We start from the raw sequence: 13957 nt of genomic DNA on the forward strand, positions 1-13957 counted from the left end.
ATATGGAGGATCACGTCCCTTGTCCTGCTGGCTGTTTCTGATACAGGCCAGGATGCCATTGGCCTTCTTCGTCACCTGGGCCAAGTGTCCCAAAATGTTTCACAGTTTACTTCATGCAAGTTATCTTTTGAAGGAATCATATGTCAGCTGTGTGGGTGATGAAGCTGAGATTGATTTATTAAAGCCTGTGGGTCCTAGTGCTAGGGTAGAGGCCAAAAACTTTGAGGTAAAACTAGTTTTAGAAAACAGCCCATGGTTTTGGGTTTTTTGGGGCGATTGTTTTTGTTTTGTTTTGGTGGTGGTTGGTTTGGGGTGTTTTGTTTTGTTTTTTTTTTCATGTACACAGAGTAGATCTCTTGGATGGACAGATACCTGCTAGCTGGATGAGAGCCTGTTTAAACATGAGGATCAAAGGGCTGAGCCAGCCCTGCCTAGTGTTTCAAAAAAGTACTATTGCTTAAGCCTCTTGTACATCAGGGCACTAATCTGTATGTTTTGGCTTCTAATGAAGATTGTATGTATGAACACAAAATGCTAACAGGTGCTGCTTCATACCCTTATTTTCACAAGGAATTTACCCTGGTAGAACGCAGACATTTAGCATGAAACTCCAAGTTGAAGGTGTTGAGATACATAACTCTGTTAGTTTGTCTGCAAATGTTATGCCTAATCACAGGTTCATTTATCAGCTCTGCGGAATTTGTGTTGCTACCGGCAATTTTGATAACATTCAAAATGGTTTGGCCTGGGGATTCATTTGCTGATTGTTCTTTTTTTTTTTTTCTTTGTAGATTAGGTAGATATAGATACATGTTTATCTCTGAGTATATTATAAAGCTCAGTGGACAGAATTCCATGTCAAAAGCCAGTTCCTCCTTCATAAAACAGCAAGACATGTAGAAGATACGTTTAGCTCATTTCCTTTATTGATTTTTCTTTTTTTTTTAAAGTTGGTGTTAACTTTTTTCTTTATTAAATGCAACATTTGAAATGTTATTGGAAAGACTAGCAAACTGAAGAATAGAAGTAAAACTGATGCGCGTGCATAAGATCCAAGCTGTGTTCAAGGTCTCTGCTGGACTACTGTACTTGAATGTTGACAGCTGAAAATCAGCAAACCTGCTTTGCCATGCCAGCTTTAGACAGGTGAGGTGGTAGTCAGCTAGAAGTAAAGATTTAAGTATGTCAAGGGAGTTCACTCTCAAGCTAAAATCATTATTAGAGGGTTGTATTTCACTGATTTCTGGAGTAGTTACTACGGATAGATAACTGACTATTTCAAGCTTGTAAAGAACCTTGAAATCATTTGGGATCAGAAGTGTAAGTATCAGAAAATGGAGAATGACATATTTGTAGCTGAGTTGTTATTTGCTGTGTGTTTCATACACCCTTAAGTTTTACACCAGTAATCTTTTCCTCCTTCGCTATTGCTTGATTGCTGGTGGAAGCAATGTTACTTGGTTTTGGTCTTACTGGGGATAAAACAGTCTGCTTAAAAATATCTCTTCTTACTTTCAGTTATTGAAGATGTGGTATGAACTAGATGAGAAGAAACGAAGAAAGTATCTGAAGAAGACAAATAAGTGTCCTGACCCAAGCCTTGGTGTTTGGCGTCCAGATACTTATTTTGGATCTGTTTCAGAAACATTTGAAGATGGAGTTGAAGATTATATCAACAAATGGGAATCTGAGAACAGACAAAGTTGTATGCGCCCAGTACTTTCTTCTGATAGGTAATAATTTCTGTCTCTTTATTTCTTTGCACTGAGCCAAAAACCAAAATACCCATTTTTGGACTGAGTTTGCTAAAGATGAAAAGTCTTCATCAACTCTCGTTTTTGTTGTGGCATTTGTGAAACAAAGTGGTGAGTTTCAGAATGGTTCCTGAAAGCCAAGTGTGCTTAGTGTGCAGTCGAGACGCCCTAGTTATCTGTTTCTTCCAAACGCGAATTTTGCTGTGCTGCTAAGGGCTTTGGCAAATAATAAATTGGCAAATTCCAATTAATGGAACAACAGCAGTGTATTACTGTCCCCCTACATATAAAATAACACTTAAAACCCAAAATATGCTCTTGCCACATCTTGGAGTTAGCAAAGCAGTTAAGATGTCCAAGTGGGAGTAAATGGAGTCTCTTGACTTTCCGGGAATTAGCAGCAGAACTAAAATATGGTTTGACCAAGACCCCAGTTCTGTGTTAATGGACTGTGTTTGTCAGATCAGATTGGGATAGACAATTTTACAGTTTGCGGAGTGCATTTATCCATAACCTACCAGGAGAAATTGACTGAGAGAGGTAACTTTATTGAATTAAGCAATGTTTCAGTCTCTTCCGAATTCTTTATTTTGTACTACATTGAGCTAAACCTCTTATTTCCTGTCTTCAGATTAAAGGATTTGTTGTATTTAAAGTGGCAGCGATCTCTTTGTGACCCAGGAGAAGCTGTTGGTCTTCTTGCAGCTCAGAGTATTGGGGAGCCTTCCACACAGATGACTCTGAACACCTTCCACTTTGCTGGCAGAGGTGAAATGAATGTCACATTGGGTATTCCAAGGTGAGAAAACTGTTCTTAATGGGTCCTTTGCCATTTTTGGCAGTTACCTAATGGTGCTTAATCTCACTGGCAGGTACATGTGTAATCTTGAGGGCAAACGGCCCTTCAGTTTAATTGTAAATTGTGCCTGTTCAGAACTGTTTTACAATTTTATGGTTGTTTTGGTTCATTTTCCAGATGCAAAATACTTGTGAAGGTCCCTTACTCTTACCTGATATAGAAACAAATAAGCTATTTGCTGTATATTTTTGTCAGTACAGTATAAGCCTAAAGAAATGATGCTTTGTGGGTTTGCCCTCTGCTGACCTCTTCTTCCGCCTACTGCCTTTTAAACCTATTTCTTTCACACACAAAACTTCACTGCAACTATGAAATCTGGCATGTTTGATAGTATTATCACCTATGCAAAAAGAGACCTGTTTTATAGGAGCCAGGTTTTCCCTGGCCCTTCTGTTTGGTGACAGTGACGTTATCAACACACAGGTGTTTACCAGCCAGTCATCCAGTTGCTCTGAATAACATGGGTGCTGGCCCTGGCCTTGTGTGTAGGTCTGTGATACCTTAGGTGGGAGATGGCTGTGTTACTTCAGAGAAGCGGGGGAGGGGGAGAAAGTATGAGGAAGCATACATTATGCATCTGTAGGAAACAGGCTTCCTTAGTTCTTCTGTTCTTGGAACAATTTATTATTATCTCTATTCTTTTCCTGTAATTGAGGTGATGATCTAATTGAGACACTAGAGCTACTGTTGTGCTGTGCCTGATGAGGAACCAGGAAAGTGAAAAGGAACAGTGCAATGGTAATCAGAGCTCTTGATGCATATGGCTTTGGTAGAACTGGCAGTTGCTGCATGCTGTCTAATTAACTGAATTAGATATTTATTTGAATAGTGCTTTTATCACTTAATTTGAAAGATCATTCTTTATTTAAAGGTTGCGGGAAATACTGATGGTGGCCAGTGCAAATATTAAAACGCCAATGATGAGTGTTCCTGTGTTCAATACCAAGAAAGCCCTCAAGAAGGTGAAACAGCTTAAGAAACAGCTCACGAGAGTGTGCTTAGCTGAGGTGAGCCTCCCATTCAGTGTATCCTTTGGGAGTCAGCAAAACAAAATTTCCTGTCTGAGCTCATCAGTTACTCTGGCTTTGTAGCAGTTTCCATTTTTGAAGGCTTATCTGTGGGCGCAAGATGAGGGGATCCTTTCTTTTCACCTCTGGCATACTGAACCTGTAACATCTGCTAGGAAGTGGAGCATTGAAAGGAATTGTGGTTACTGTGGCTGTATGAGACTTAAATTCAAATTAACTCGTAGAGCATTGTCACAGGCTATGAACTCTATAGGAAGGAAGGGTAATAGTTCACATATAGCAGTATAACAGCAGGGAGAATTTATGTTTGCTGCCATAGCCTTGTTTGGCTTTTTCTTAAGCTCATTTTTGTCGGTCTCTAGAATTGGAGGGGTTTTGTTTTATCTTTGAGACAAACCTTTCTCTTTGTCCCCCACCCCTTCGTAATCTCATACAAGTGGCTGTGCTCGATAGAAGCAAAACATGCAGCTCCATGGAGGCTCGATATACTGAAGTCTGATGTATTCTGTGCTCCCCCACTTCCTAGGAGTGCAGTCTTTATTGTGCTCTCCTGCATGCCCTACCCTCTTCTGTCTTACTCTTGCAAGTAGAAGGCAGCAAGGATAGAGTTAAGACTCAGCTCTGTGCTGAAATACTGTCATGCTCAATGAGCGTGGGTCAGTAAAATGAAGCTGTTGACCCACTAAGAAGTGTAGTCTCTTGTGAAGGAGTCAGGTGGGAGGCGAGACTGACCTCCCAGTATTGTCCAAGTTAATCGTTGGGAGGAGTTTAAGGCAAAACCAGTGCAATAGGGTAGAGTCCTTTTGCACGGGAGCTGCCACAAAACCTCCACAAAAATTTGCCAGTTGGCCTTATGTAATTCTAGTCTCCTGTGGAAAGCATTGAAATTGCAGGAAGTAAATGCAGTGTCTTCATCACGGGAGTAACGTTCCTACTTGGGGTTTTTGTAGGTCTTGCAGAAAGTTGAAATAGAGGAAACCCTGCGTGTGAAGTGCAAGCAGAATAAACATCGCCTCTACAAAATCAAATTCCATTTCTTGCCCCATGAATATTACCGAGAGGAGAAGTGCGTGAAGCCCAGGGCCATCTTGCACTTCATGGAAACAAGGTGAGTTTGCTTTCAGACACTTGTTTGGTCAGACACATGTTTGCTCTTCTTTTGCCTTCCCATGGGCTCTGGGGGTCACTGCATGTTGTTTATTAGTGCTGCTATGGCTTTCAGAGCAACAGCTTCCTGCAGATGTGCTTGCAGAAGCATCTACACGGTTGCTTTTTATGTCTTAAATAAAACTGTGGATCTGTGGCATTGTGACAGTGCAGAATTGTATCAAGGCAGATCTTTCACATATCTCTGATATACTCAGAGAAGAACCATATAAGCAACATCTCATTTCTTATCTTTGGATGCTTAAATGTTTATTACAAGCAGAAATGTCTGAATGCTTTAGGTATCCTTTGGTGCTCTCATTGAACAGAACTAAAACTTCATTTTTTTTTAATTATTTTTAATAAATAAATAATTAAAAATTATTTTAAAAAAATAAATAAATAACTCAGAAAAGACTGGCTTCCCCCTCTCTCCCCACTTCCTTCCCCATGTCTGGCCAAATTTGTGTAGTTAAAAGTAGAACATTTAATGATAAGGGTCTATTGAAAGCTATTTTTGGTTTGCAAAAAGGCTTCATTGATTTCTTCCTCCTTCAGGCCACATGAGTTCAAGCTGGGTCACTTTATTTAACAATTTTGCAAGTGCTCATTGGTTTAAAAAAGAAAAAAGCCCAGCAGTAAACCATCTCTTCTGAAGGTCAATTTGATGTGCAGATTTTATGTCCAGATGAGCTTATAATTTTAATTTATGTAGCATGGCTACATCTGTGATTGTAAGACAGATGATACCAACCTTTCGATTCGTAAAGGAATGGGAAGGGGACGAGAAGAAAAATTATTTGCCTAGAAGTAAGTACTTTTGCTTCCACCAGAGAATGTGTCCTGTCATGAGTTAACTGGCTTCTTAAACAACATGAACTAATTTTCTGACAACTTGAAATTGACTGCAGTAGTGCTGAGCTTTGACATTCTGGATTGCTTCTTCTTTCAGGTTCTTCAAAATTTTTCTGGAAGCAATTAAAAGGAAGAATGCAAAGATGGCATCTTTTACTCAAGTCAGCACCCGGAAGGCAAGTCGGAAAGATTTAGATGGTGACCAAGATAAGGTACAGAAAAACATTACCTAAGAAATGCCTTGCTTCCTTTACTTGTTTTTGAGAACCAGAATTTGGAAAAGCATAGCATGTTTCAATGTGAACACAAAATGTGTGAATATGAAATTACTTCTTAAATATTTTCTTTATGCATAAACTGACTTTGCATTCTCATAAAATTAACAAGGAATTTAAAGTTATTGTATATTAAATCCTAATTTACTTCAGACTGTACCCTGAAAATGCCTTTTTATTTTAGCTTCACTGACATAAAAGCATATTACTCTCCGTTTGCTCCCAGATCAATGTCCTCTTATAGCAGGGCTTGTCAAAACTTTGGGGAAGATCCTTTTTTTCATTGAAAGGCTTTTGCATGTTCCGTGTGCCACTCCACTCTCATCAAGGACTGTCATATAAGCAGACTAATAGCTTATCTGTCTTGTAGACCTTCATCTTGCTTAATGTTAAAGTTATCATGAGTGTAAGTTCATTATTTCTTTATAGTAGTGGGCTTATAGAAATTAATTTATCCTTAAAGGTTGAACATTGAACAAGAGATTTTTAAATTCCAAATGTTTGGGTAAAGCCTTTTATGCAGTTGATGCTTCCTAGCAGTCAGCCTGATTATCTAGTCTGTCATGGATTTCTAGACACAGAATAATCAGGAGGATCCAGCAGAGGAAGAAGAGAACATTGTCGATGCAGAAGCTGATGAAGGGGACGGTGATGCTACAGAAGCAAAACGGAGGAAGAACCAGGAAGAAGAGGTAGTGATTTTATAGGTGCTCAGCACTGCACTTTAATTTCCTATTTCCTCTGCCTTGGTTTGAGTTGGGAAGGAAAGGTTCCATTGAAACAAAATGCTGAAAAAAACACAGTTTTGTGCTTTGTGTTGACCAGTTTTGATTTTGATTGGGAGGAAAACTATAGCAGAAGATGTGAGCTGAGACTTGTGATAACCTTGGTCATCATAGTTGAGCCTGATCACTGCTGTCCTTTAAGAGTAACACAGAACCATGCAAGTTAGAGATGGAAGAGATCTGTGTTTTTCCAAAGCTTCAGGCACCGGGGAGAGGTGTCTGGCAATCAGGTCGTCTATGCTGTAGTTCACCCTAACTTTACCTCTTGCTAATTTCATGCCATTAATTGTTTTTAAAACTTTACTGTGGTTCTTAATAAGAAGGGATTGTGGTTCTCCCTGGCTCTGCATGTTTCTGTGTTCACTATTTCATAATTACTCCTTAAAAGATGTGTTGCTGTAATTTCAGCAAGAGGGTACAGTAATTGAAAATCCTGAGGGGAGTCCCATCATCAGAGTTGGATTATGGGAAGGGGCTTTTTTGGGCATCTGTAGTATCCCAGACTGTATTGAGGAATAATGACAGGATTATAAAGAAATAAGAGACTGAGCGGACTCTGTATTATTTTCTTTACAACAAAATTGCATTTTCATTGTGTCATAGGTAAGATACTTGCATCTCAGCTGTCAAGAATATTCATTTATAAAACTATTCATGGTGTGCTTTGTTTCTGTACGTGTTCTGGCTCAGACAGATACAACGCTATTTCTTTGCAGGTTGATTATGAGAGTGAAGAAGAGAATGGGGAAGAAAACATTGACGAGAATCTAGAAGAGGAAGGGGCTGAATCAGAAAAAGAAGAAAGTAGTCCTGGTGCTGAAGAAGATCAGAATGGAGCAGATGGTGATGAATCTCAACGTCTTTCCTTTATGTCTCAGACTAAGAAAGAGAAAGATCAATTACTTCAGTCAGCAGAGTTGCGAGTAAATGCTGTTCTGGACAGCCACCCATCAATACAGGATTACACATTTGACACCGAAAATGAACTTTGGTGTGAGGTAAGATGGTGGTGCCTGGAAACATCTGAGTGTGGTTGTGCAACGGTTACATGTAGCTGCCATAAAAAATTGATCTTTTTAGTGCTGCTGTTTTGTCTCAGCAATCTTATATTAATACAGAAAAGTGGCAGTATAAATGTGTTTCTTGACATAATTTTTAGTAACTTCTAACTTTCAGAACACCTGATGAAACTTCGTTTTAGAAACAGGTTTTTGACAGGTTTATTGTGTTTTAATCTTTAAGTATATGATGTACCACCGTGTAGCTCTTGATGAATAAAAGTGATGGCTGGACTGTTGAAAAAGTCTAAACATCTTAAAAAACAAACAGACAAAACCCCCAACAAACACATAGCCCACCCCCCCAAAAAAAAGCCACCCAAAAAAACCCAGTCAGTGTAAGTTCAGAGATCTTGAAAGCAATGTGGATGAATGATCCTGCGATGGGGTGTTCATATTAACATCATTCAACTGTAATTCTAGTCAGACATTTTGTGTTCCTAAACACAGAACTAGGGTAATTCCAGTTGTCTACTTTTTGCCTAAAAAGAAGTAGTCTGTTACTGAGCCTAATGTTCAAGCTTCCTTACGGAACAACACTACATTGGTTTTTTTCCTCTTAGGTTTCACTGATGCTTCCATTGATGAAGGTGTACTTTGATGTCTCTTCCTTGCTTGTGTCTCTCGCACGAAGCACAGTCATTCATGAAGTGAAGGGGATCACACGATGCTTGTTGAATGAAAGTACCAATAAGCAAGGAGAGAAGGAACTTGTTCTGCATACTGAAGGGATAAACCTTGTGGAGCTGTTCAAATACTCTGATGTATGAAATCTATTTATATTCCTGAACTTGAATGATCTTTTGTGTTCTAGGGAGAGGTGGTGGATGATGGATGCCATTTAAATTTAGCAGCCTTTTCAGCTCTTAAACTCTCTTCCTCCTCCTTTTTGCCCCCAGATGTGTTCAGAGCTCAGCAGAGCCTTTTCTCAAGGGCAGCTTGCAAATCCGTTTTTGTGCAGCAGCCCAGTGTCTAATGACAGATAATTTCACACCATGCTTCTAACTGTCTCTCTAAATGTTACTTGAGGGAGTTCTTCCATCTAAATGAATTGCCGTACTTGGAGATGAATAGTTCTGTTATGCCATCTAGCCCATAACTCTACAAATATAGGATTGTTTTAAGCTACATCTTCTCCTGCTTTTGCTAAGAGTTCTGGCTGGCACAGACAGACTGGGCATTGCATTGTGTTGTTTGGAAGAATTTAACATGTTCCTCTGCTGCGTGGGATGGTTTGTTTGTTTGCTTTTCTAATTTCAGCTAATTTTCTCCTGTGGTGAGTTTTGATTCCAGTACTCGTATTCATGTATATAATGCTGTGATCACTAGCTTAAACATAAATCCCCAGAATCATTTTTGTATTTGGCTCTGAGCTGCTGCCTAGTTGTTCTGTAACTGTTGATGCTGCTTAAGCTAATGAAAAATGGAAAAAAAAGCTATCTTAGCTTAACTTTAGTTACTTGGAAATACAGAGTAACTACTATTCTAACTTGTATCTGTGGTGTTTTGGTTTTTGGTTTTTTTGCTTTCAGATTTTGGACCTGAGCAGACTTTATTCCAATGATATTCATGCCATGGCTAAGAATTATGGAATTGAGTCTGCCCTGAGGGTGATTATAAAGGAAATAAAAGATGTATTTGCTGTATATGGTAAGATTTCTTTGTATTTTTAAAGGTAGTCTTTATTAAGATGGGAAAACCCAGCCACAGTGCTTAAAAAGTTACGATTTTGCATGATCTTTTCATTTATGTGTGTATTTTTAAGTTGCACCTTGTCATTGTTTTAATCATTATAGTGCCTTCTGTGAAGACTTTGTTAGTTAATTGTTAGGTTCCATTTAATCAGTAGAAAATTCACTAGACAAGGTTGATATTTATCTGCCCTTCACAGAGCTTTTCTATTCAGGTATATTTATTTTTTGCAAGCTGGAAGCTCCAGACACATGTCTGAGGAAGCTAAGTGTTAGACTTGTATAGTGGCCCTGAGAATAGGATTAATCTTGCCTCACTCTAGCTTTTTAATGATGGCAGTCTAGGCTTCCTTTGTAGTTGAGTTTTTATACCTTTCCTAAAACAGCTGCACTGCATCGTCTGAATGTTCTCTCTGCACAGGTTATTCAGAGAGTCTAGGCAACTCGCTTAGCGAAGATGCCTGACTTCATAGGCTGCTAAAGCTAGGCATGTTGAATTTGTCTTAAGTGAGCTAAGTCTTGCTATGAATTAAACTATTGAAGAGAGGAAAGATTAATACAGTGGGAATTTTAGCAACCAGTTATATCAAACAGATTTGCCAGCTGGCAGCCCAGAATGGTCTGACCTTCAAGTTGTTCAAGAACTGCTAGGTAAATGTTGACAGAGCTGTTAATGTTCCCCCATTACTCTGACTCCACAAGCGTTATTTAGAAATGAGTGCTATTTCTTTTTAGACTAAACAGGGTTTCCTGTGAATGCCTAATATCATGCACAGAAAATAACCTTTCTCACTCCAGTGCCTAGCTAATGCAGGCCACCAGGTGAGGGGCTGGAGCTTTGTCCCATCACAAATGGATAGATGTGTGATCACCTTCTGCATAAACAAAGATGATGGAGACCGTACTGATTTTATGTAGAGAAACTCTGCCACCTTACAGCATTCTTAACTTTTTAGTTTCCCTGGAGAGATATTGTTTTATATTATAGTGAGCTCTGACCCTCTTGGGTATTTGAGGGGAGCAGTTAAGCCAGCTACGCACAAAAAGGTGCAACTGCCAGAAGAATGTTAATAGAGATGTTCTCCATGTTGATTAGATTCAGGGGAGGTAACTTAGACCTGATTTATTAAAACAAAACAAAACTAAAACACTTAGTTCTTGAATGCTCTGATGATTGCTCTTTCTTGCGTTCTTAGGAATTGTGGTAGATCCTCGGCACCTTTCACTTGTGGCAGATTACATGTGTTTTGAAGGATTTTATAAACCGCTGAATCGTTTTGGAATTCAGTCCAACTCCTCCCCTCTGCAACAGATGACATTTGAAACTAGCTACAAATTCTTGAAGGAAGCAACAATGATGGGTAAATGGTTTAGTTTTGAAATACATTGCTGCAGCATTTCACATATGCTTTGTTTTCATTGTAACTTTCCACTATTTTGAGTAATGCATAATTGCATTAGAAAAAAAAGCCAGAGGCTAAAATTTTAATTAAGCCCTTGACTAGGAAAATATTCCAGATGTTTTTAATAAAGTTCTGTCAGCTTAAATGAAGTCAGCTCCCACATGTAATTTGTGGGGACTGTGACTCTTTCTTTAAGGATTAGATAGGCATTTTTATAACAAACCTTAAGATTGTTAAGATTTGTTATAGCAAAGCTTTATAACAGACTACTAAGTCTGCCTTTTTCTGTCTGTACTGTTAAAATTGTCATCCCTGCTTTGTTTTCATGTCTGTGTTACAACTTCATATTTTCGTCTCTTCTCTAACCTTGCTATTCAGAATTTTACTGTGAGAACAGTCCTCCTGGTTGTTACGTTGATTCTGTTTTTCTTCTGCTTTGTAGCACTTTACTATCTTTGCTTTTTTCCTCAAACACAGACGAAGGGTCATATTCATTTGTTTAATGGTAGGTTTCTGGTGCCATCTGAGATGCCCAAGAATATCCTTTCTGGTCTCTAGTTGCTGCTCTGGAAGGTGTGGAGATCGTGTGGCTGCATGGATCATTTAGGGCATTTGAAATGGCGCTAGCTATCTACATTTAGGAGTCTTATCCAAAAAACTTGTGCTTTAAGTCTGTCATTGGACAGTTTGCTTGATCTCATGCTTTGGATACTAATTACATCTCCCTTTTGCAAATAGCCTTGGTTTCTGTCACTTGCCAGTTGGATACTCTCCTTCTTGGATATGCTCCTGTGCTGCCACCTTTGCTACCTGTAACAAATGGGAAAAGCTCTCAGCATGATCTCTTCAGCTAGTATCTTAAACTGCCTTGCATAGATGTCAGCGACACTTTTATCACTGAATTCCTTTTTGTTAACGCTGTTTTATACCTTTTCTGGGAAGGTAATTTCCCTTTTAATGAATAGTATTGGTTACAATTGACTTAAAATTCTTCTGAAAATCAGAAAGGAAAAGTGTAAATCAGGTGTGACATTGTATAGAAGAGGATGTTTTGTGCACAGTTGTGCACTCTCTCTGGATTTATGTTATCGCATATTGACTTAGAAATAAGAAGGTTTTTGCCAGGTGAAAAGTAATTATATTTATGGATAATCTTACAAATAAATACATGAAGTGCATACTGACAGAAAGGCACAGTGAATTGGCAGAAAAGGTACATTGATTACAAGTGGAGGGAGTTAGCGATTTTGCCAAGATGGAAATCAAAATCATAATGCGGATTGCAGCAGTCTGGATCTAATTTCCTTTAAAGTAACTGATAACTTGACTTTGCATTTAAAGAGATACTGCAAGGGTGCCTGCTTATGGCCCTGATCAATAAGAAGGAAAAAAGGTGGCTGCTGACCGCTGTGCACAGCTAACGTAAGAAGTGCCATTAGAGTGCAGGTGTGACCCAGCAGACTGCTGATCAGGGTTTAGTGTGCAGAGAGCACACTGCATCAGAAGTCAGATCCTTTTGGCTGTTTGCTGGAAGAATAACTCTTTTGTTAACATCACATGATCGAACAGGACAGTTATGACTCTTTTGTGTAATGATCTAACAAAGGAGCTTTTTTTTTTTTTTCTTCAGCTGACACACATTTTGGAGCAGCTATTTAATTATTCAGGGAGAGCTGAGATCAGAGCACCAAGCACATGCCATACGCTGGGCTATGGTGCAGCTTCTCCCCTCATCCTCTGTATGATAGAAAGTTCAGTACATTTTGCTCAGTAGAATAAAGATGACCCAAGCTTCCCAAAAGTTTAACAATTTTATTTCCAATCTCCCAACTGCTCTAATGACAAAATTCCAGCTTGCTGTAGTTAGGATGAATGAAAAACAGCCTGGATGCTTATAAAAACAGTGGAAGCAAAACAGTCCTAGCCAGACATGTCATCTGGAGAGCTTCCAAATTTCTGTGACACTATTTCGCTACAGTGAGTAACAACAAAATCAAAGGAATTTGTGGAATGTCTCTCCAGTGAAAAGTTCTCTTCGTATCTCGCCAGAAGGATTTAAAATCCACATCAAAAGGATTCGCTCTAACAAAGGAAAAAGGCAGCAATGAAAAGGGAATCTTTTTGGGTTTGCCTCACTGGTGTATTTTTTTAGCGATCTATTTAATCAGCAAAATGTGTTCACCAGAAGGTCAAATCTGTGCTCTCTTAGAATTCAGAACGTGTTGTCTTTTCATGCTGAACAGGGAGAATTTAGTAATGTGTGGCCTAATTCTTTGCTGGGACAAAAAGATTGGGATGAGATAATAGTTGTTGTAGGAGGGATAGGAAGAGTTTTGGACTCCTGCTCTCAGAAATACAAATTCAGTCTGGACTGTAGGTGGCAGTGCCTTTCTGAAACTAGTGGGGGGCTGAACCAGATGACTTCTTGCATGTAAACCAAAATGCTTTCTTTTTCAGCACTGACCTTTGAGAAACCTTTAGAAACATCCTAATATGATTTTGTTTGAATTCTGTTACAGGTGCCCATGATGAACTCCGATCCCCTTCTGCATGCCTAGTGGTCGGAAAAGTTGTTAAAGGAGGGACTGGTTTGTTTGACCTCAAGCAACCCCTTACATAGTGTTTTGGTTATAACTTAAGGATTCTGATGGAAATGTTCATCGTAAGAGATACGTTTGCTCTACAGCTATGCAACAAGGGCAGATACTGTGTCCCCAGTCATCTTCACTGTGCCAATAGGTTTGTTAATTTGGATACCTGATGAGCCTAATCTATTTAATGAGAATGTCTGCACCTATAGGAGCTATCCTTTGATCCAAAGAAACATTTATTTACTGTTTGTTAATGTAAAAAATGAGATCATTGGTTTACACAGAAAAGAATAAAATGAAGGAGACCGTCTGGGTCTCAAACAGGCTGTGCAACAGCTGTGGCAGACAGAAGTCAAAGCAGAATCTGTTTATGTTGTCTAATTTTTGTGGGGCAGAATCCCACGTGGGTGGGTAGTGCCAGTTGCCACACAGTTGTTACATGACAGATTTCCAGTATAGGAAATAGCATTCAGAACTCACAGGTGTAGCTCGGCAGCGCTGTGCTGAAGCTT

General features: G+C 39.1%; 1 protein-coding gene across 1 annotated transcript in view; it reads left to right on the plus strand.

Annotated features, from left to right (window-relative positions):
* The window catches only part of POLR1A (polymerase (RNA) I polypeptide A, 194kDa), a gene marked incomplete at its 5' end in the record, with an annotated part of 33835 nt that extends 20313 nt beyond the window's left edge, over positions 1–13522 (plus strand). The window contains 11 exons of the mRNA XM_009708204.1: positions 1519–1733; positions 2386–2553; positions 3485–3620; positions 4592–4749; positions 5740–5854; positions 6493–6609; positions 7419–7700; positions 8324–8524; positions 9293–9410; positions 10648–10812; positions 13374–13522. Coding sequence (XP_009706506.1) covers positions 1519–1733; positions 2386–2553; positions 3485–3620; positions 4592–4749; positions 5740–5854; positions 6493–6609; positions 7419–7700; positions 8324–8524; positions 9293–9410; positions 10648–10812; positions 13374–13474 — 1776 coding nt within the window. The remainder of the gene's footprint in view (positions 1–1518; positions 1734–2385; positions 2554–3484; positions 3621–4591; positions 4750–5739; positions 5855–6492; positions 6610–7418; positions 7701–8323; positions 8525–9292; positions 9411–10647; positions 10813–13373) is intronic.
* Positions 13523–13957: the final 435 nt, after the last annotated feature.

The sequence above is a fragment of the Cariama cristata genome, unplaced genomic scaffold, assembly GCF_000690535.1.
Source record: "Cariama cristata isolate BGI_N322 unplaced genomic scaffold, ASM69053v1 scaffold1389, whole genome shotgun sequence".
Taxonomy (NCBI): domain Eukaryota; kingdom Metazoa; phylum Chordata; class Aves; order Cariamiformes; family Cariamidae; genus Cariama; species Cariama cristata.